The following is a 25,074-nucleotide window of genomic DNA, read 5'->3' on the forward strand; positions in this document are numbered from 1 at the left end:
TAGTGGATGAGGCCCTGGGTCCATGATTAAAAGGTTGCCAAGCTGCCACTCTTGGGCCCTTGAGCAAGGCCCTTAACCCTCTGTGCTCCAGGGGCGCCGTATCATGGCTGACCTATGGCTTCCCAACGTCGCTGGGATCTCATCATCTCATAGATCTCATAATTTGCCAATTCTTCCTGAAATCTTTTATAAAGAAATATCATAGTTCTTTTATCATAACCTCACACACCGCCTTCTATAGTTCAGAGAGGGCGTGGAACAACACATTCGACTTTGTTGGTTATTTTATTACAACCCCTCTGATTTGGATTGTTGTCTTGCTGCAGGAGATAAACCCATTTCATATTTACCTTATGAACCTAAACTAAGGTTCTCGCCAGTCTGGAGTATCATATGTTCACCCCACATCCGTGTGGCCGTCCTCAAGGTTCTCCTGTTTCCTTCTAAGAACATGGCAATAAGTGGATCGGAGAATATAAACTCCCGTCTCCTGTGTGTGCATGTGTACCTTGCGATTGACTCGGTCTATTCATTCACGAGGGTGCATTCCCACTCATCAGGTACTGTGATCGGATTTAGAATTGGATCAACGATTTTCTGAAGAAAAATAAATAAAGCATGATACGTTATATTGCTAAAAGTTTGCGGACACTAAGTCATAAGTACGGTATGTGCTTTTTGAGCATCGCATTCCACATTTAGTTTCAATTTGCTCTTATAATTGCCTCCACTCTTCTGGGAAGATGCTCCACTAGTTTTTGGAGTGTGTTTGTGGACCCCTGCAGGGTAAAGAGTGCTGGGGTGCAGTCAGTGTTCCAATTCATCCCGAAGGTTTTCAGTAGGGTTGCGTTCCGAGCTCTTTAGCAGGCCACTCAGGATCTTCACTCTCCAAACCGTGTAAAGAAGATCTTCATGGAGCGCGCTTTGTGCACAGGGGCATCGTCATGCTGGAACAGGTTTGGTTTTGAAAGTTCAAATGCGAAATGTTTTTAAACCACCGCATCCGAAGACGTCCCATACAGATGTGTGCCTCCAGCTGTGAGGCAACATTTTGTAAAGTATTACTTTAGAGTACTTCTATATTTTAATGCTTATTTTATGTAGAATTTATGTAGTTCTTTTATAACACAAAAGATAATATGCATGTATTCATTTAGTCATTAATGATCTATATTGAAGATAATGCTGAAGACAGGGTCATAGGATATCCAAAGTCTAATCCAGGAAGTACAAATACAAGCTGGGAAAACACCCTGAACACTTCCTTGAACTTCCTGGAAGTGTTAGCTTAGTAGTTAAGATGGTTGGACTTCTGATTTGAAGGTCATGAGTTTAAATGCCAGCTTCACCAAGCTACCACAATTGATCCTCTACTGCTGTAAGTGACTGCATGATTGCTTCACGCCAAACCTTGAAGCTGTGAAGCAGCACTGCTACACGCCCTGCACACACCACTGGGTTCCCTGAATACTATAGAATTCGAAATAACTATTGCATCAGAAAACGAGCAGTTCAAGTGTAAACTTGGCGTTGAAAGCAAGCGGATGAAGATTTTCCCATGTTCACAAACGACGACATTCTTTAAAATACATCAACACGACAATTTATCTGTTAACAGCTTGTCTAAACACGCACACCTGATCAGACAAACGAGCGACAATCATTTTTCAGCATCATGTGCTGTATTTAAGGCTTGCTCTTGTCCTGTCCTGTATGTGTGTGTGTGTGTACACTATACAATCACATACAGGGGTGAATAAGTGTGTGAAGCAGCTTCCCATCTGTCTGCACTTTGCATTTGCTATATATATATATATATATATATATATATATATATATATATATATATATATATATATATATATATATAGGTAAAATAAGTAAATTTTTACATTTTATATTAAAAGATAAAAATAGTGTGATAAACAAAATTATAGTGAGGAAATGGTGGGTGCTAGTGGGGACAAAAAAACCTCTGGTATATGGAAAACTGTGTGTGTACTTGAATATTAAGTGTAATTAATTTTAATATATATTATACTATAATATTATATATATTGCAATGCAGCTATCAGTCTATTCGGGGAAGAGTTTCTAACTTTCCTTTTTTTTTTTTTTTTTTTTCTTTTTTTAACTTTTCATTTCTTTCTTGCCCCCATCCATCAAATTGCCAGAGGATCTCCTGTCCACAGCCCTGTTTATAACAGGTTTCTGTTGTAATTTACATCTGGGCTGATTAAAGGGACAAACTTTCACTTATAAAGAACATATTATTTATTACTGCATTATCTGTGTAAAGCTGCTTTCAGACAATGTCCATTGTCACTATCCAAATAACAATGAATTCAATTGAATTAAAATGAAGCCATTCCAAAATATTCCTTTTTATTAGACGCAAATCGTTTCTTGACTGAGAATTTATGTTTTGGGTTGTTATCAGAGACGATGAAACTGTCTTTAGCCTGCAGTTTTTTTTTTTTTCTAAAATAGGTTGGTATATGGGTTCCCTCTGATCTTTACTGGAGCCCCATTACCAGGCAGTTCTGTAGCACGATGCTGCCACCACCATGCTTCATCTTTGTGTTAATATGCTTTCTTGTTTTGTGTCAGACCTGTTTTTAGATTAGCTCTTCAAATGTTCTACATCGGTCCCAATATGTGAAGAGACTGTTGTCACATGCAGGGACGAGCACTTGCCATACATTTCGGCAGTCCTTTAATGTTGCTGTAGGCCTCCTAGCGTAAGATTTCTTGTTTCTTTCAGTCCATTTAGAGGAACATCCTTTCCTCAATGATGTCACTGTGGCGCCCCGTGTTATTTATTTGATGACGTTCATGTTCCATTTTATATTTGGGGAATTCTGGTATATGCCTCTTTTGCCAACAAAAACTCTAAAAACCACCAGTCTGATTCTGGGCTTCATCCAAGTCATGTTTCCACTGACAGATGATTACTTCCCAACATGAGTTTGAAAGTGTGTTGTTGTTTTTTCTTCTTTCACGTCCCAAAAATATTTTTCGGGAATTTTATTTAAAGCTTGATCACATCAAATGTGGAAAAATTATCCTTCTTGACTGATTATGGTTTAATTTCTTTTTCAAAAATTGTAGGACTGTACGGGTGTATAATTACCACCCACTGTATTTCTGCGTGTGAAAGATTCCCTCATTCCAAACTTTCCTGAACATGACAGGGCTTGCATGGTATTTAATATATAAAGATTTTGGGGTTTTTACACTGAGGAACACTGATGTGTCTCATCCTAAACTAATAAAAGCAAAGATACATAATACTCATTGATTAGAAGCAATAATGGCTTGTTTCGACCCTCAAACACAAATTATAAAACTATAGACATGCTAGAATCATTATTTTCAGTTGATCGTGAGAAATATCTCGTTATTAAAATATGAATATGCATAATCGTTACCACTGTAAAACTCATTCAAATCTTTTTGTATCTTTTGTAAAAAGTCACAGCTGAATAATAACACAAACATCTTTATTATCGTCATTATTATTGTATCTTCTTTTTAAAAAAGAGAGAAAATAAAAACGTAAAAAAAAAAATAAAAATAAAATCCAAAGTCAAGGAATGAATGAGGATCATATCTTAATGACGTCATCTTTAAAACGATGATGATGATGATGATGATATGGCCTTGGTGGTGGGATGTAAAATCTTTACAAGAGTTTTTTGGGGTCCGTACACGTACTTTGATTAAAAAAAAAAAAAAAGTAATGCTAATGTCAATAAATAATTGTCCGAAGTCCATGTGTGGAACGTGTGTCTGCATGGCACATTGCTGTGAATGACATGAAGGAAGCAGATGAATGAACGTGTGAGAGAGCGGGAGAAAGAGAGAGAGACAGAGGCTGGGCCAAGAGGTTTCAAACCTTTCTGAAGTGATAACACACATAGCATTCTTACATGACAAAGCAGTACAGGAAACATTTTTGAGAGGGGGAGAAAAAAAAAAAACGCCAGACATACATTAGATGTGCAGAGGAATATTAATAAGAGCATCGAAAACACACAGTTCTTCTGCAGTCCCACGTGTTCAGTTTCAGACTGTAAGAAGGCTAGGCTAATTTGGCACCTAGAGAAAATGTATGTAAACATAAGCAAGTACACGTCTCGAGTCCTCCTCTCTTTTCGAGCCCTGGTTGTGGGTCGTTTTTTTCGTGCTTCCCTCCCTGTGCTGTGACATTTTGTCTAGAGTGTGAAGTAGTTACAGAACGGTTGATATGTCGTTAAACATCTGTGTATAAATCTAAGATAAAAAATATTCATGACCAAAGGCGCAACTAATACCGTAACCTCTCGAAACTGTTCTTTTACTGGTTCACTGAACCTTAGACACATTCTTTTACTCACACACACACACGCACGCACGCACACACCTTGTACACACCTTAGACTGGTCACATCTTATAGAAAAATATGAACAATATTAAATTGCACATACAAGCCCACATTTTATATTTATATATATATATATATATATATATATATATATATATATATATATATATATATACACACACACACACACACACACACACACACACACACACACACACACAGGTATATATATTAGAAACATAAACATACATGGTCATGCACAACTGGTATTTCAGTTAAGGAAAAAAAAAAAAGAAATGTGAATCCTGTTCTGGCTGATGAGCCGATACATTTTTTACTCCTATAGAAATCCTTATATACTGATTAGATATTTACATATGAATATATATTTTTCTATGAAGTACAATGTAATAATGAAAGTCTAAAAGTGGGTTGAGAGGGTCATGTCCGAATGAACGTGGACTGCCTTGGTTTGAATTTGTTTGTATACGTATAACGTTTTCGGGTTTTTTGGCCCAAACCCACTGGAATGCATTTCCTTTCACTGGCTAACGGAAAAAATAACCAGGTCTATGTTTTTTTTTTTTTTCTTCTTCTTTTAGTTCTGTTTCGAAAACACCCATGTTTTTGCTCTCTTACAAAGAATGTGTAAGTCTACATCAGTAATCTCCAGGGATTCCATGATCAATCAAATCAATTCTATTTATTACAATAGCTAATACAGTTCATCTGTTTGACCGGTCGCTTGTATCAAATGGGTTTAATCCGAACCTCAGCAAATTAAATGCACACCTAAGTGAAAAGGTTGTGCATAAATGCTTTATGGCTCCAATAAAACAAATTGTGGATGTAGGGGGTTTAGTCAGGGGAGAATTTATCAATCGCAACACACAGCGATGAGTTGATGTTTTAAGAAGCTTAAAAACTTAGCGAAGGGGTTATTCATTAATATCTACAATAAATATATATCATTTATTTTTTGTGGGGGTGTGAAAAAAAAAAATCTGTAATGAGTTAGAATTCTACATTGTAATGAGTAGGACCAGGCAGGTGGACTAAAGCCATTAAATGTACATTTTTACATGTGTATCTGTACCCATTCATGCTACGTGCTATGACTTCCACTGAAATGTTGGAAAAAATCACCAGCTTGTTATGAAAAATAAAATTGTAACAAAAAATTAAAAATAAGCAATACTCCAAATATGTACCTGCTGTTAGCAATATTTTCTATGCATCTAGAACTTTACCCTGAGTAAAAATAAAAAATAAAAATCAATAAACAAACTTTTACCAGAGTATATAATTTGATTCGCACTTATATATGAAGAAGGGATTTGTGTATTACTCTGGTACATAATTGGTGAAAGAGTCGTAGACTATATAACACCCTAATTTCAATTATTGAATGGTTTATTGCTCGACTATCCATTTCTCAATAGCCTCACTGAATCTGAAAATGGAATTTCCTTTAGGTCGCAACGTCTTTTAGAAGGTTTTGCTCCTCAGTTGCACACATGGGTGATACCGCCATCTTCTCATTGCTTTAAAAAAAAGAAAGAAAAGAAAGGAAAGAAAAAATGACCTGAGCTAATAAGCTAATTCGGTCCTAAAAAGGCCCCTACAACAGCAATGAGGACTCTCAATTGGGCACGTTGCTTTAAAAGCAATTTTAAAACACAAACCCAAAATGTCCTCTGGATTGGGGATTTCAGGGGAAAGGCATATCTGGATCAGTCAGGTAGAAATGGCTTTTTACATTTAAAAAAAAAAAAAAAAAAAAAAAAGGCCAAAAAAAAAACAGTATTTAGATCAGTGCCACAATGAGAGAGTTCATAGCACTGCCTATTGTATTCGCCCGATTTTCCTTTCACACCAAGGACAAACATGCATGCACACAGAACAGTGGTTGTCTTTCGAATTCACATTTTGAAATAGACAGACATAAGAGAGCAGAGGAGGTACACGAGCTCACAGTGGTAGCACCAGCATCGATTTCAGGTCTTCTACACGACTCCTTTCTTGGGTGAAATTACAAAATGGGGTTTGTACCGAGTGCCAGTCGGGCGCACATGGAAGGGTAAAGCCTACAAAAAGGAATCCTAGAAAGCTTGCTGGACATAAAGTGGCATTTTGTTTTGAGGAGTGGCATCATGCCAATGAATATAAATTCCCTCTTTTTGTTGAGAAACCAGGAACTAATGATGTGTGTGTATACCAGTTTACTGCCTTAAACTTGAAATGAAAGTCATTAAAATGTATGCATTGATTTGGCAAAAAAAAAAAAGTACCAGTGTGTGAATGTTGCCGTGTGCATGCTCGAGTGTGTGTGTGTGTGTGTGTGTTTGATCAGTTAATAAATCCCATATGGAAACCTGAAAGTTCTCCTAATTTACATAGACAGTTTGACAAATTCCTGGATTTTTAAAAATAGAATAAAAGTCATCGAATAGTAACTACAAAAAGAAATGTAACAAAATATACAGTACTTTTTCCACACTTTTACAGTAGTATACGGAAATTCGATTATACACTGGATTTGATGTCTATGAAGGTTTTCTTTCACTGAGCTTTTATGCAGTGAAAGGTCAAGGCTACTGGAAATGGTTTTACCAACTTGAAGCCATCTTTTGACAAGGTTATTTGGTCATTAGCTGAAATCGATGCCCCTTGACTGAATAGAAAAATGACTCGGTAACGCTTTACTAGTATTCAGAGTGCTACATGCCACCTGTGCTACAAGCCCTTCATTACCTTCATTCTACAACCCTACATGAATCTCATAGCTTTTTTCCAGCAGGCATCAATTGCCAGAAAGATGTTTGTTAGTCGAGTTGTCATAACACATGAGTCAAGCAGCAGGGTTTTGTTATCATAAGGCTGTATTGTGACACTTTCCAGGCTTACTTACAGTAGAATGTAACATGAAATGACGTAGCTCAGTGTATATATATTGTGAATTAGTCATATTATTTAATCACGTGTTTTGCAAACTCGCAAGTGCCCTTATGTCAGTTGATGAATGCTGGAATAATGCTTTATACATTTCAGCTGTCACAAAGGGCTTATGGGCAAGTAAAGTGTTTCCAAATGTCTTCAGTAGCCTTGATGCACACCTAACAGACCAAATGCTGTATACATTAAATGAGTTATTCGGGGTATAGAAGATGTAAATATGCCTCAGCTCAGCTCAACCGCCCACCCAGTAATAAGCTGCGGCTCGTAATTCTAAATATACAGTACATGACCATCTGTGAAAACACAATACGGGGTAAAGCTGTGTTTGTCTATAAGACCCTGTCCACAGATACACAGATTGTTTTGAAAACATTAATTTTACCTATGCCAAAATTAATACCATTTATATGAAACATACCATATAAAAAATACAATATATGCTCAAAAGTATGTGGACACCCAATGATTGAATGTCCCCTTTCTAAATTAGCCCTCATATAGAGTTGGTGTTTGAAACCTGCTAGAGAGACGTTTCTCTCGATTTTGAAGTGTGGCTGTGGGATTTCTGCCATTCACTCTCAGGCACTGACGTCTGGCAAAAAAGCCTGTCGTGTGGTTGGTGTTTTAATTCATTCAGTGTTAAGTTAGATGTGGGCTCATCCGCACCCTGGCGAAGAGGACTTGTCTTTATATACTTTTAAAGCATTGTTATGCTGTGACATGTTTGGCCCCCTTTGTTTCAGTGAATGGAAATGTTAATACTGCTACATACGAACACATTCTGGACAACTTTTATAGATGTTTATACATTTATAGATGTTATAGCCAGGTGTCCACAAACCTTTGGCCATAAGATTAGGTGTATCAATGTCCATATGAAGGTTTGAAAAAACTGATTTGGAAACATTTACATGAGCAAGCCAACCAACTGGTTGTAAGCGTGTGTGTGCACTGAGAAGGAGAAATGTGAAGAAAAAAACCCCACCAAAATGGCTATACATTTAATTCAGTCATTCATTATTCATATCTGTATTATGCTGGTCAGGGACAGTGATATAAAACTACTGCTTAGGATCACATTTGATCCAGGTGCCACTGCATGAGGGTGCAATATTAATAAAAATAAACAGATTACAAACACATCAACACCTGTGACAAACAGAGTCCTAGCACATTCATTACACATACATACCACAATGGGCATGCATGTGTAATACGTTTCATTCAGTCCACACAAAAACATTGAATTGAGTACAAAACGCTCCGTTTCCAGTGACCCAAAATACTGTTTCCATGTGAACTGTTTTCAAAACAATATACTTCTACATGTGGACAGGGCCTAAGTGTGCGTGTTTGCTTCCAGATCTTTGTAACCATCCTACATCACTAACGTCCCATCCCAAGCCTCTGTGCGCAGAAGCCCAGTTCAGACTTTTGGCAGTGAAACAGTCCGAAAATCAGATGAATTCAATACAGCTATTTTTGCAGTTTAAACATTTCCTGTAGCACAATGAATGCAAGTCCTGCACAGTGCACAAGTCAAGGCCCAGATGCTCAGGAAGAGTTCCATTCACCATACTCAGTGACTATTCACAAACCGTAGAAATGTCAACAAGGACACACAATGTCATAGATGTGAAGCACCGCTTTTCAATAAGGGGAAAAAAAAAAAAAAAAGCTTGGTGTTCTGTAAAGGTTCATTTCTACAGCCTGATTTGGGTTCAGTAATTAAAGAAAGCTGGGGCTGTTCTGGATTTATTCTAATAGAATTGATCGTTATTAGGCAAAGCTGTGTAGCCTCCTCTTGTGATAAATACGAAGGTGAAGAGGAAGACAGCAAGTGAGGACAGTTCAGATGTTCAACATCCAAAATGAAACGATTGAGCACAACGTCCAGATTATAAAATTGTTATATATATATATATATATATATATATATATATATATATATATATATATATATATATATAATGTAATGGCAACACTAACACTGGTTTTGCTTGATATGTGAATAAAAAACAGAGGTTTATGAGGTGCTTTGCATCTATAAACAACGCTTATTAATTCATCTGAATTAAGGAGTTTATTCGCCAGAATATGACAATACTGAAGAATTACTGAAGAAACGCTGGAATTTATCCAGACAAGAAACATAGAAAGCAGCATCTTAGAATTTTTTTTCTTTTCTTTTTTTTTTGCAATTTTTCGCCAAGGAAATGGTTTTTCATCCTGTAAATACGGATGTGCCAGAGAGGCTGAGGTTTGCTTACCTACAGACACCCGCACGCTCACTCACACACGGTGCTCTATGAAGCACTCGTGACCTTGCTCGGTTTGCGTGATCTGTACCGGATTTAAAATCGACTGTACAAGAACAAAAGTTGACAAAAATGTGAAAATAAATAACATTAACAATACTAAAATTTAAAATGCATTTCGAGTGACCAGTCTAATTAAGACATTTTCTCACCACTCACTTTTTTTTTTTCTTTATATCTACATCTATTTTCCACCTATTGTTGTTTTCTATAGCATTTCTTTAAACATGTTAACATTCTAAATATTATTTTTCTTTTTTCTTCTTCTTCTTTTTTTTTTTTTGCAACTGGGAAACTTTCAGCCCCTCCGGTAACAAATATAACCATCCACCACTGCCTGACCCCATGTCTCAAATAGCTGATCGCAGAGAAGGGAGACAGTGGACAGGTCAAAGGTCGTAGATAATAGGCAAAACGGTCGTATGCGGAGTGGAGAAAGTCGACTCCAGCGTGTCTTATTGCAGAGGAGCTCTCTCGTCTTTTGTCAACTCATGACATCAGATAAAAAGATAAAACTGTGTTCGTACACATACCTATGGGAAAAAATCAACAATGGACAAAGAGACTCGTGTGGATCAGTAGTTGTCTCCGTCATCACAAGCAGCGAAATGACTATGACTACTTCTTCAACCCTGTGTCTTCCAGTTTCGGTCTGTGCAGGTTTAGAATATACCGGCGGCACGGCACGCCTTCCAAGACAACAGAGAGGTGAAGTCAAAGCAAAACACGAGGAGGGGAAATAGACGCATAATCCAACCATGGCAAAAAGCCAACATGTACTTTCTCTTTTAGTGGTTGTGTGACGGAAGGATGAATGGAGAGAGAGAAGTGGATCTAGGATTCGGAGGAAGAGCGGGAGCCCCCCTGTACCATTGATCTATAAATGGGTGAGTTGAGGAAGCGTGGGTACGAGTCTCTGTGCATGAGAGTGTAGATCTGCAGCTGTGCGTCCTCAAACGTGTGTGAAGTCGGCTCCTGCATCTTTCTGTTGATTACCTCACGCACTCGCGAGTCCAAGCTGACCTGCCAGAGACAGAAAGCAAACGACAGAGAGAGAGAGAGAGAGAGAGAGAGAGAGAGAGAGAGAGAGAGAGAGAGAGAGAGGGAGGGAGGGAGAGGGAGAAGGTAAGAGGTTTAATAAGTGTTATATTTTAGATCATAGGTTTTTCTAAACCCTATCACAAGTTGGATATCTCAGGAGTCAAAATCAGGAGCCGAAGCGTGCACAGTAGGTAAATCCTGGATAGTGGTTTTGACTTTCACACACCCACATTACTAATAGAAATGTATACATTATTACTCTTTACAATGGTGCATCAGCTAACCCAAAACAGCAAGTACCGTGTTATTAATAAATCTAATCTAATAATCTAATCAAATTATTTTTGCCCGGCTAGCTCAGGTGGTACAGCATGAGACTTTTGGCCTCAAGGTTGTGGGCTCGAGTCCCATGTTGAGGTGCCTATATACTTGGCAGTAGCAGTAAGGGTCAGTGAAATGAGTGTGACAATGGCACCACCGATGTGACCTGCAATCTACTTTTTGTCCTGCCTTTATGAATTTATGGATAGTAAGTTTTCACTCCAACTATCACCATGGAATAACATCGCTCTGTTACAGAACTATCAAGAGCATCATCTGTGTGTTGGAATGTGTGTGCATTCATGAAGCTCGACTGTCGTTCTCTAACATGTCAATCACCAGAAATAATTTTGCTTCACTTAAAATATTTTGACATGGTCCACTCTTAGGTACAGTCACTGTGTTAGCTCCATTGCATCCAGTGATCAGACATGGTTTCTGTAACAACCACTAACTGAGGTCTATTGGGCCATGAACCACACTGCCCCATGCTCACTCTATGAACATTTTCCAAGTACAAAAAATGTAACAACAAGGTTGCTAAGTTTTTATGCTAAATTAAAGTATAATATATATACAGATACAGATATATACAGATGGTCCCGAGTTACGATGGTTCAACCATTTTTTCGATCTTACGATGACAATAGCGATACGACAAAATTTTCTAAAGCATTTACATTCCGTGCAACAGACACAGGCAGCAGCGTACAATGTACGATGTGTTGGACGCGCAGCAGGGATGAGCGTATCTCTCGCCCTGTGAGATGCCCCACTCTCGCTAGCGGTTCAACAGAGTAAAGTTGTCTCAGTGTGTATTTTTTTTCTTTTCAAACGGTTTCAAACAACTTTTAGTGATAAAAGCATGTCTTCCAAGCGCCCAAGTATCACTTGTAGTGAAAAAAAAAAAGAGGAAAACCATCAGTTTAGAGCAGAAAATGAAATTATAAATCAGCACGAAGCAGGAAAGGCGGTCACAGTCATGGCACCATCCTCGACCTACAATATTTTTGACTTACGATGGGGTCGACGTAACGTATCTCAATCGTAAGTAGAGGACTGCCTGTATATATATAAATATATATATATATATATATATATATATATATATATATATATAAATACACAGTGATTTCCAAGATAGTATTTTATAGACAATAACTGGAATAAAACCTAACCCATTTCCTCAAACAAAGGCAAACTGCTCACAGTGTGACTACACTGTTCAGAACCAGAACCAGTTTTACTGTAAGATAGATGCAAAGAATATCTGTACATCAGAAATGCTGTGCCTCCCTGATCCAGTGCCTCATTTTGGGCTAGTTTTATGCATTTTGTGTGGTCTTTGAGATGTAGTTGAGATGGAAATTCTGTTGAAACCTGAAACCTTAGTTAATGAGTTACATTAACGGTATTTGGCAGACTCCCTTATCCAGAACGACTTGCATTTATCTTATTTATACAACTGAGCAGTTGCGGGTTAAGGGCTTTGCTTAAGGGTCCGGCAGTAGCAGGATACTAGCTCTTCTATGTGTGCTGATAAGAAACTTAGCTACTGTATCAAACACTGTTTAATAAAGGTAAATCTAAAACATTCAGCATGTGATACTAGAATGTGTTGCTACTAGGATGGCTTTCTGCTGGATCTACCCATAACTGCCTATTTTGGGGTTAGTCTAAAAATTGTATACATTGAAGTCTGTAGCATAAGTGTGATCACCTCTTGTTTGACGGTATGTTCTTCCTGTGCCCACAAACATTCCCACTTGCTATTAGAAACCACAAACAAGGAAAAAAGAGGTCTAAATATTGTCTTAAATTAAAAGTGTGCATCAGTCCACCATGAGTTAATCACAGATGTAACATTTTCTTTTATTTTTTAAAGCCTAATGATCATGCATTTTTGCCACGATTAGCTCGGAACTGCAGCATTTCCACATGAACTATATAAAACATGCTTTATAATATTCTCTATGTTATTTTATTAGTTTTTACAGGATAGTGGATTTTTGTATACGGGTTAAACAGGATTTATTGAGCAACAGGCAATTAATACTCGAATTCAGAAGCAATCTTAAAACTTGGAGGTACATATTGGCCTCGGCAAGACACACTGACAATGACTGTGTTCATTCTGCAAGCCTAAGTGCTCTAAAGCAATTTACTTTTAATATGGACTATTTTTGAAACATGAGCGATGCAGCAGGTAGTGTTGATTCTTAACAGCTTCAGGGTGTAGGGTTCAGTCCTGAGCTTGGGTTACTGCAGAGTTTGTCCTCATGTGGGCTTTCTCTGGATATTCTGGGCTTCTTCCTACCTCACATTATGGTAGGTAGATTGACAAAATTGGGCTTTAAATTTTTGTGTGTTGCACTGCTAAAAAAACCTAATGGACTTTTGTAACGGTTGAGGTGTACAAGCTCCATTAAGTGGGGGGGAAAAAAAAAAAAACTTTCAAGCATCTCAACATCAAGAATCAGTGACAATATCAGACATTTCAGCTTCTCAGATTAACATAAAGCCGATGGAACCACAAGCTCAATGAGGGGACTGTGGGAAGGTCCAATGGGTCGCTCAACCTGTTGATCATCCCTACCCCCTTTTTAAACCTCCCTTGCTTAGCACACTGCAGCCTATTTATAGAGCACTTCTTCGAGGCCAAAGGGAACATAATTTATAGCTTCCTGTAGATTGTACCTAATGTTGCTGTGCGAGGGAGAAAGAGAGAGAGAGAGAGAGAGAGAGAGAGAGAGAGAGAGAGAGAGAGAGAGAGAAAGAGAAAACCATGCTCTAAGTCGTGCTGTGAGCTGAAACACACACATGAACTGACCACTGCATCACACATTAAAGACACACAAGGTTTAAATGATCATACACAGAAACACAGGACATGTGCATCCCCCTCAGGCAGCAGGCATTTATGATCTGCTCTCAAAGTGTTCAAATTGCAAGGCATATTGTGTAGCACAAACCAGTCTGTGTTTATTCGCATTAAAAATTCTCTCATTTACACAATATGGAGAAAAAAAGGATTCCTTAGGATTTGCATGTGCTTTTCCAACATCCTGTTTCACGTTTAAATTGCTATATTAACCTCCCCACTCTACTTGAAAGATGTTCATCTAGATTTTGGAGTGTGAATGTTGAGAACTTTGGTCATTCAGCCTACTGATTCACACTAAGGATGCTTTTGGTTCAGTCAACATTCCAATTACTGTATGGCTGGAAAAGTCAGGTGTCCCAATACTATAGTCCATATAATGTATCTTAGTTGAGATAGTAATATCTTTGGGCACAATACAAAGATATTCTGGGATAACAGAAAAGTTGGACATCATCGGCGATTAAACTGCAAAAAGCAGCGATAACATTATGTTGGATTATTTTCGATGTTCTTATTTGCTCGAAAAGTGATTAGTAATTAAATATATCTGAAATGAAAGTAGATTCTGTATTTTGCTGTAAATACAGTGACATACAAAAACTGTTATTGCTTTTCTAATTATCGTTCAATGTCTGACAACTTTTACGTCACCTTTTTTTGTCCATATCAGCCGGCCCCAGTCTAGCACACAGACAAATACACGTTTCTACACACTGATATGATACAGCACAAACACGCATTACAAAGACATACAAACTCTGACTGAGTGTGTGTGTGTGCGTGCGTGCGTGTGTGTGTTTATTCAACAATCCTTATGTGGTCCTTCCATCGGCACAATTATTAATCCAGTTAATGCTATGCCTACACTTGTCTATGTATGTGGGACCAAATAGGCCATATATTCCTATCCTTGTGGGGACATTTGATTCCCACCAAATATCTAAAAATATGCCCAGACATGTTTGCATGTGTGTGTTTGCGCACTCAGTGAAAAAGGCCTTTGCCAAACATAAGTAGCTTTGCTTAGTCTATAGACTCTTTAATGGGTTCCAGTGGGTCCATAATGTTTGTTATAAACCATTAACAAACTCAAATATAGTGCCTCATGAGTCTGAGATATTTGGAGAATGACTGAGTGAGTGAGTCTCTGTGCGTGAGTGTGTGTGTGGGTGCTGATGAGAAATGAAGAAAGAGCTGACTGAACTTTTCCACCAGGAACAGAGACAGAGGGAAAAGGTGCATGTGTATGTGCGTGTGCGTGTGTGTGCCATTTAGCCAAATTTCTTTCAACACGGATCCCTAATTTCATTTCATAGGCAGAATGAATGACATGGATAGTTGCATGAATTTTGTCCCTTTAATACAGAGGACTAACTGCCAAATATTAGATCTGTAATGGATCACTACAGTTCAGCACTGGCGATGGCTGACATTTCCATACATGTATAGATTTAATAGAGGATGTTAGACATATGTTTGGAATTTTGATCCCATTGAAGGAAGAAAAAAAAAAATCTTAACACTAACCTACATTCACATTAATCAATATGTCTTTGCATGACTACTTTTTTATATCGAACAAGGCTTACTTGGAATGGAAATTGACAAATAAAACCTGCTCCGGCAAGTCGTCTCTAAGCTTGTATGTACACGTATGTACGTGCATACACAAGCGCACAGACACAGCAACATTTTATGAAGCCCTGATGAGGCATGTAATTATTTCCTCATCTTTTAAGGCAATAAAATTTAAATAGTTGTGAAGATATAAAGAATGCTTTTGCAATGTGAAATCTTTAATATATATAAAAAAATCCCTATTGAGCAAAAGAGGAGGGTTGTGGACAGCGGAGTGGTAGATACACACAAACATACAAAGAATACCCACTCCAGCTGAGCCACTCCGCTACAGCTGACCCAAAGCTGCTCTCAATTTTTACAATACACTTTTAATACTTAATGAGATCTTTATTTCTTGCTCTCAAGCAAAAAGCGAGAGAGAGAGACGGAGATCGTTAATTAAAGACCACAGAGAGATCAGCATGCTGAGCTATAGATAGAGTGAGCTGTTAGACGGACAGATGGCAGAAGAGGGTTAGGTAACATCTGAAAGAGCGTCATGTTCCTCATTATGAAGTGTGTGTAAGTGGGTGTGCATTTGTTATTAATGCTATGCACTAAACACAACCTGGTTTCTTTTCCATTTCCACTCGTCTAAGTGGCAGGCAAATACAGCATTCTCCCTCTGACCTTTGTGTAAATATTCATACACAGTACGCACAAGTATGTGGATCCCAAGCAAAGCCATTGTGGTTTAAACTACACATTTTTTATCTGCGCAAAAAAAAATAAAAAATAATAGAGGAATGTGACTATGGATACTGAAATCTGGAGGACATAGGAATCCGAACAATAGACATCACACTACATACTCGGGGTGTACAATATATACCGAGCAGGCATGACAATATTACCACCTGCCTTATATTGTGCTGTTACCAAACCAGTCCTGTTAACAGCGTTAACAGCAGTAACGTCTTCAGCAATTTGAGCTACACATTAAGCTACTCATCTGTTGGATCAGACCACACGACCAGCCTTCGCTCCCCCCGTGCATCAACGAGCCCATTTTTCCTGCTTCTAACACACCAACAAAATGTTCACTTGCTACCCAGTATATCCCACCCACTGATAGGGGCCATGATGAAAAGACAATTAGAGTTAATCTCTTACTGGTCATAATGTTATAATGTCATAATGTTATGCCTGATCTGTGCATATCTATGATAATATCGCATTATAATCGTTGTTTAAATTATTTAATTCAACTGATTACATGTAAGAATTCGACTCAAAAGATGATGCACACTTAACAATAAAAATAACACACTCAGCAAAATACCACCGAATTACTGCTATTGATAAAATCCAAAAATATTTTGACATTTTTTGTCAATATCGCACACCCCTACTACATACAACACCTTTTTTTTTAGATAAACAAGGTGGACCTGCTTTAAAGAAAAGTGGATGACACTGGACATACAAAAATCCATTCAGACTTCATCCTGGTCGAAGCATTACGATGAATCTGGGGCCTACTGTGGGACTACGCTGTTCACGATCCAGGAATTGAGTGCACAATACCGTACGCACAAACGCCGAGAAGTTGGAAGAAACTACACGCAGAGGGAGAACATGCACAAAAAAATCTAGGACTAAGGACCCTGAAGCTGCAAGGCTGCAATTAGTACTGCACCACTGTGCCCTTCCACTACTACTAATTCCTTAACATCAGCAGCATGACTAAATCAAAATACAGTATTGTCAAAGCACCAGGTGTTTGCGCACGCACACACACACACACACACACACAACCCCATGTGCATTATGATTGGAATGTGATAAGATCTGCACACTGCCTAGTGACTGTGCAAAGATCTCACACAGATGTAATAATAATGTGACTAATAACAAGCTGGTATGACAAAAAAAATCCACAACCACAGGATATTTCAGAAAAACAAAAAAAAAAAACTCATAGAAGTTGCAAGTGTTGCAAACACGGCCTGTCGTTATTCTCAAGGCTGCTTTTCTATTCCTTTCCTGGAGAAAGAACACTTTCTTTTCCTGACTACACTGACTTCAGCAAAACCTTTTCTGCTATCATGATCAGAAGCACTGACCTACATTTACAACCTAAATTCTAATATTCGTTCCATGAAATTGTACTAATTTATTTCCAACAGTTTATTCTCTTCATTTCGTAGCGTTTCTCTTGGCTGCACTGCTTCCTGTACGTGTATGAGGATGTTAGATTTTTTTTGTCCAATCAGATTTCAGCCATGCAGCCATGTCAATCTAATCTGCCCAGGGCCGGCAAAGTCTGTTCCGCTGGCTCTTTTACCACAGAGAATATTATTATTAAAAGGTCTGTTTCTTTAACCAATCAGATTTCATATTTGCCTCACAGGGCAGCGAGCTGGCTTAGAATAGCGTCAGCATTTTTCCGTCCTCTGATTGGTTGGTCAGAGGGAAACTGTTACAGCCAAGTACGACTGGCAAAACACGTCTATAGCTGTGCACACATAAATACATCTGATTAAGACTTTTTTATCCCTACGAAGGAAGAAAAATGTATTTGGTCTCGGACATATTTAAAAATACATTTTCCAGAAAAGCTAGACATCATGAGGAGGTCGGCCAACCGCGAAGCTAGCTAGCGTGTCACAGTCCGGAAAAGGGTTCGTTCTCCAATTCCAGACCAGTGAATACGAGCGGTACCACTGGATTACAGCCTTTGAGGAGGGGTGCAAATCATGATAATGCATCTCTGGTGAGTGGGCTGCATTTTATTTCCATCTTTTATGTTTTTGCCATGTTATTAGACAAATTTGGATTGTGAACTGCTCCAGATGATGTAGGTGCACAGTTGCGGTTGTATTGTAGAGGTTTGGAGTCTTAACTGGGTTTCTTGCTTAAGTAAAATGATCTTCACCCTTCATATGTGAAATGCCTCTCTCTCTGTAATGCCACATGTTGTTATATTGCGTTTTCGTACAGTATTGATAGTTTCTATAATTTTGACGTGATAGTGGTGGTATTAAGAGGTGGATTCAGTCGGGTACGTCCCCACTGAAGGCCCAGGTACCAAATGCACAGCCCACCACTGATATTGATTATATATATATAGTGTATTAAAACACAAAATGGATACACTGAGGGAAATGAGAAGATGTACGGATACTGTTGCAACATCGCATCGGTCCTTATACAGACACCGATGTAAAACGTGTCAATTCATGCTTATAAATTCTCACACCACGAGTCTGCAAAACAGTTAGTTCCTTTAACACCAACCTCCAGTGCACAGAGCTTTTATTTATTTATTTCTCCCTCACTTAAAGGATCTTCTGTGTACCTCAATTTTTTTTTTTGCACTTAAAATTTTTGTGTAAGAAAATTATATATAAAAATAGACTTTCTTGCCTATTATTTTTATTACTACCTCTTTAGGTGAAAGGATAGAGATGTAGTCTTCGTAGATCACGCGTGCCTTCTCCTCTATCCTGCTCTTGTTGATCTCCTTCTTCAGATCCTCGCAGGCCAACCAGAAGAGCATGTTCTCCTCGCTGTACTCAGTGCGCAGAAATTCGCGGAACACGTTCCGGCCTGCCGGGTTCTTCATCAGCTTATCGAAGGACTGAGCCCACTGTTTTATCTCCTCCACCGTTGGCTTGTTGCTGAAGAGGTAAATAAACCAAAAACAACAAAAACAAAACAAAACAATGAATTCAGTCATTTGGGCTGGGAATGAGTGTGTCCTCCGGCTGCATTGTGTTTTATTTTATTTAATTTTCTAAAACAATGAGAAAGTCAGTGATCAAGCACTGCAAAAAGAAAACACCCGAGATTTCTCACTGTTAGGGGTACACCAGAAATCCGTCTTTGTACTAGAACAAGCTTGGGCATGCAGTGGTATGCAAATCTCAAAAGCCCATCACACTAATGATAAAATTCATTGGAGACCTGCAGCTTGGAACCTGCCTTTTTGTTCCAATACATGCAGGATACCCCTCATACCTCACAAGAATCTAACAATTGTGTCATTAGTGTGTGTGCGTGCGTGCGTGTGTGTGTGTGTGTGTGTGTGTGTGTGTACGGTGTGATTTCCTTTGAACTAACAACCTACAAGGCTAATTAGCGAGCAACAAATAGTGGCCAAATGAGCATCAAATATTATAAGTAACTAGTGACTAAACCAATCATGTTACCTACTTAAAACGTAAATATTGTTCAATTGTGTTCGCATTTTAAAGTAATATGGCTCAGTGAACTCCTCAAAAAGAAAAAAAAAAAACATCCGACAAAGCAAATAGACAGGTATGCAGTTTGTAATAGTAGTAAGTTTGCAAATTATGAGCCATTATTCGTTATGCTTTTTTAGTAAATAAATATAAAATAAATAAAATCAAGCACAATATTTGTAGCTTGTGTTTTTTGTGCGCGAATAAAAAGTAGCATTGTGTCAAAACGTCGTGTGGTTTTATAATCAGCTCCCTGCACCAACATACATTATATACACATAAAAAAAGCTGTGTGAGAAACAACTTGACTTTTAATAAGTACAACGATTGTAAAACAGAAAGTGATTGTATATTTATATATTTAAAAAATGATAACTATGTAAAAAATAGGAAATTAAAGCCAAACAGCTAAAACACATCCCCTGAGTAAAAGCGAATAAGGATTGTGTCGAAGTGCTGAACAGTTTTGGCTGAAAGAGCTTGGATTTGAACTCTTCTGATCAGAAATCTTGAGCGATTGGCGTACATGACGCTTACTAATGAAGCTGAATAAACATGGCATTTACATTTTAATGACAGCTCGGCATCACCCCAAAAGCTATGCTGCTTTGGGGATTTTTACATTAAAAATGCTCAAGCTGGAAAGCATCTGCATGTGCCCACACCAAGAGGCACTGCTGAATGTGTGTGTGTGTGTGTGTGTGTGTGTGTATGTGATCTTACCAAACTTCACAGTTTGGTATGGTCTCCAGCTTAGTATCCTGGGCTTTCAATCTCCGGCGACTCTCATCTTCTCTCCTAATAGTGAGACTGGAAGGTGGTAAAACAGCATTGAGAAATAACAGTTTTGCCTGAACCCTCTTGGCCTGGCCACACACACGCACTCACACGCACGCACGCACACACACACCCACCAGATACACGTGGCATGAAGGGACAAACATTCCTAACACACACGCTCTCCAGCTCAACCTTATTATTGTACACATACACATGCTATTTGTCACACAGAGACGCTAAAGCATGTGTAGCGCTGCAATCTTTGGTCATGCAGAAGACTCTCATCTCATTTTAGTTGCTCAGAGAGCATCTGATAATCTAAGAAATGACCAGAACTTACAATGGTTCCAAGACAATTCTAAACATCAATCTCTAATATTATAAAAAAAAAAGAGACAATTTTACTTAAGAGGTTTGCGGTCTTTTACATCGAGCACCTAACTGTCACATTACTCGTGGTCTTCCTACACAGGCCATTGAGGTGACGTTGATTCGAGGAACAAACATTTTCATTTGTGACACTTTGAACACTGTGGTCTGTCATATACTAACTGTGGTCTTCAAATATGTTTCCATGACTCATGCTCTTTTGCGAGTGACCGCAGAGGCGCTGATCAAGTCAGACTGGCCGCAAAACCTCAGGCCCTGCTTTAGCACGTGGCCACGTGCTGCTAACACCGCACTGTGGTCCACAATTACACCTAACACAGATGTGTGCAGCTTGGCCGGCGGTGCTGTATCTTCCAGTTGCAGCTTTATGCTATCGTTTATAGAGAGCCTGTCAGAAATAGATCTAGAGGAGCTCTGTTATTAGGCAGTAAAAGCATTCCCAAGTGGCTTACAATGTGTGCGCAAGTGCAAGAGACCAAGAGAAACTGAGAGGGCTGTGAATATGCAACTACATCCCACAGAGCTCTCGTTCGAATGAGAGCAATCTTAATCACTGTTGCTCTTTAGGTTCCTCGTACACGGCGCACCACAGACGTGCGCTCACGCACATACACACACACAGAACACACGTAAAAGCACAGGAAGTCTTAGGAAATTTGTAATGAAGAGGAAGTAGCTGGAATTCGCGACAATTCTCGATAATTCTTGATAACGAATCAAAAAATGTAATGTAAATGACTATCAAGGAAACTGCAATAAGGAAATCGGTGACGCTAAACGTGATATTTAACATAGCTGTTGGAAAAAAAAAAACAGATGTGTGAAATAAACGCTTCCGTCCAACTGTTTTGCAAGTGTTCCTTTAATTTTTGAAACCTCCTCTCCTGGGTGAATTCTTACAACACAATGTACAACTGCTGACCAAATCACCCATCATTTATTTATGTTATACATATGTTTTTTTTTTTTTAATACACATTTTGTATATCTAGAAAATTTTATTTGTATTACATTTATATAAATATTTTTTCTTGTGATCTGAAGAATTTTCCTTCGAGATAATAAAGTTCTATCTGAACTTATCTCAACTCTAAATAGCTGAGAAAGCAGTGGCCTTTCTACCCGGATAAAGTTTATGTAATGTGAATCGATGTAGACCAACAGCGTTCTACTCGGTATATTAAGCTTCTATTCCGTATCAATTACCAATCAGTTACCAATCTATATTTCAGTACTCAATGAAGCTTTAATCAAGCAGATCTATGTTTATTGAGGTGGCCTCTGTTCAGTTTTTTGATTGCACGTTACTTCCATGTTCTCGTATTAACAGTTAAATGAAAGCCTCATCATATGAGAGAGTGAAATAGGTGTATGGGTCGTACCAAGAGCAGCTACAGCAGCAGCACCAACAGAAGCAGCAGGCGTTGGGTCTCTGTGCAGGCGGCGAGTGCTGCGCCCGGCTCGGGGACATCTCGCTCCGTGCCACCGGAGACTCGCGCTCTGCTGGGACTGGGCCTGTGTACTGAAACACACATAGTAAGTCACCTTTATGTCTCACACACACACATAACAATGTCTACCTGTGTGAGTTCACTGAGACTAAAATGCACTGTATGGACAACTGTATTGGGACACCTGACTTTTCCATTCATTTATGGTTCTTTCCAAAACTGCTATAACAAAGTTGGAGGCCCAGAATTGTATAGGACGTCACTGGACACGGAAATATTACATTTTCTTTTCACTTGAACTAGGAGACCCAAACCTGTTCCAGCATGACAATGCCCCTGTGCACAAAATTTAGCTTCATTAACATATGCTTTACATAAGCTGGAATGGAAGATCCTCAAGATGGCTATAAAGTCTAAACCCTGATCGAAACCCCTACTGAACATCTTTGGGATGAATGAGAACGCTGACTGTACCCCAGGCCTCTTCACCCTACATCAGTACCTGACTTTCCTAACACCACAATCACACATTTTAAAATCCAGTTTAAAACTTCCCAGAAGAGTGTGGAATGTAATGTACCGGTATATTAAAAAAAAAAGTATACAAAGCTAATGGTCAGGTGTCCACAAACATTTGTCCTTGTAGTTTATATCCAAATATCTTGTTTTGTCAGTATGCATTATATATTTCATTTAAACCATAACTACGGTCTTAAGACAATGTGTTTGAAGGTCTTAATGTCCAAAACCTCATACTGAGGATGCTTGAATGGTATGTATTAGACATAGACATTAAGAAGTATAAATGAACTAATTTGGAACTTTATTACTGATTGAATAAAGACTGCTCTTGGGGTAAACTCAGACATTTGGATAATATTTTACATCCCATGCTTACGTACAAAATCTACATCTGCACGCATGCACTTTATACGGAGGTCATGGACATAATCGTGCAGCCACAGGATGAACCAAAAAAATTCAGATACGTACCAGCCTCTACAGGATATTTGCTTTTGCAATAATATATACAGTTATATATAAAGAGCAACAATAGAACAAAAGCACATGCTTGTTGTAGAAATTTTGGTATCACATTGGATACCATTAAAATCCTGTTATTTGCATGCTTTTGGAGTTTTATTTTATCTGCTAAATTATTAGACTGAGAAGTACCAAAAACAGCACGACCACTAAATCTGTCCATGAACATAAACTGATTAAATCGAGTGCCAAAGAAAGCAAAGGAAACCAGACGGCATTATGAGTCATTCGGCAGTGCCATGAGGAGATAGCGAGGTCTTCGCCGCAACATACACACACCCACAGAAATCCTTTTCAACCTGCTGATTCTGACCAGCAGACACGCCACTATGGTATTATCACAATACTTTGCAATAAGGGTTGACGGATTTGGAGACGTGGACGGACCGGGGAGATGAATGGAAGGGTCGAGACAATGGGTGAAGTTTTGCAATATAAACTTTTTATCGTACTTGAAACCATGAAATAATATTGTCCTGAGTTGATTGTTTACATGGTGGAAGCCCAAGCACTGACTTACACTATATAGTCTATTTGACCTTTGCACCCATATGTGGCACTTCATCAAACTATTGCCACAACATTGGAAAGCACTCAACTGTCTAGAATGATTCAGTATGCCGAGGCGTTCAAATTTCCCTTCACCAGGCCCAAATCAGTGCCCTGGTGCAAAAAGCATGGTCCATAACGTTTGGCAAGGTTGGAGTGGAACATCTCAAGTGACCTTCATATACCCCTGACCTCAACCCTATTGAACATGGAACATGTCTAATATATTTTTAAGGTGTTATGACATACGGGAGGGTGCTGTTGTTCTAATGTGGTGTAGCCTTTGGTTGTGCTGTACACTGTACAAAGTGGGAGTAGAGACAGTCAATTAAATCTCCATCTGCTAAAGTCCTAATGGATTCTGGGTGCAGACCTGCAATCTGTGGCACATGCACTCTCAGTGATGTCACATGCATGCCCTGCCACTGCCAAGCTCAATGAACTATGTACCTGATATCATTTCACAATTGTACTAAAGTAAAGGGGGGTTTAAAAAGTGGTGGAGCCCTATGCTTTTCATTAATGACAAAAAATTTAGTAACAGTTGCTTTACCTTTCTGCATGATTATAGGGAGTTCTCGAGGCTGATATCATAAAAATGTGATTAAACCCGGAGTAAAAGAAAAAGATAACAAGGGCTGGTTGTTTGTATATCAATATATCATGGAGACACGTTGAAAACTTGATGCTGTTCCGAAAGGCAGATAATGAAAACAAAAACGTGCCTGAACATGAAAATGGCTTACGTGCCCTTTTATTACTAATTCTTTAAATTCTGCTATGGAAGTTTCAAGTAAAGACAATGTTACAGTGCCCCCAGAGCACAGAGGGTTAAGGGCCTTGCTCAGGGGCCCCCAAGAGGTAACCGCTGCGATACCACCTCCCCCAAAAAGTGTTCAATTGAACTGTTCTCCTTTTCTTATGTTTTACATTTGTTTTGTAATTATGGCGTGTACATTAAAAATTTTGGCGTCTTCTGGCATTAGGAAGGGCATCCAGCGTAAAAACATGTGCCAAATCAAACATGCGGAGGATCCGCTGTGGCGACCCCTGATGGGAGAAGCCGAAAGAAAGTTTTATTATTTTTATTATTTATTATTTTTTATTTTTTACTTTTAATTAATTTTTTTATTAGTTTTTTTAATTGTCTATTTTTTGCTTCAC

The 25,074-nt window shown here is 38.6% G+C and overlaps 1 protein-coding gene across 6 annotated transcripts in view; it reads right to left on the reverse strand.

Annotated features, from left to right (window-relative positions):
* Positions 1 to 8,311: 8,311 nt before the first annotated feature.
* rgs19 (regulator of G protein signaling 19) overlaps positions 8,312 to 25,074 on the reverse strand; it is a 48,951-nt gene continuing 32,188 nt past the window's right edge. For all 6 annotated transcript variants that reach the window (XM_046869540.1, XM_046869542.1, XM_046869541.1 and 3 more), the window contains 4 exons: positions 22,249 to 22,388; positions 20,420 to 20,494; positions 18,898 to 19,132; positions 8,312 to 10,666 (listed from right to left, as the gene is read on the reverse strand). In XM_046869540.1, the coding sequence (XP_046725496.1) occupies positions 10,478 to 10,666; positions 18,898 to 19,132; positions 20,420 to 20,494; positions 22,249 to 22,388 (639 nt within the window). In that variant the 3' untranslated portion in view covers positions 8,312 to 10,477. The remainder of the gene's footprint in view (positions 10,667 to 18,897; positions 19,133 to 20,419; positions 20,495 to 22,248; positions 22,389 to 25,074) is intronic.

Source organism: Silurus meridionalis, chromosome 16, assembly GCF_014805685.1.
Source record: "Silurus meridionalis isolate SWU-2019-XX chromosome 16, ASM1480568v1, whole genome shotgun sequence".
Lineage (NCBI taxonomy): Eukaryota > Metazoa > Chordata > Actinopteri > Siluriformes > Siluridae > Silurus > Silurus meridionalis.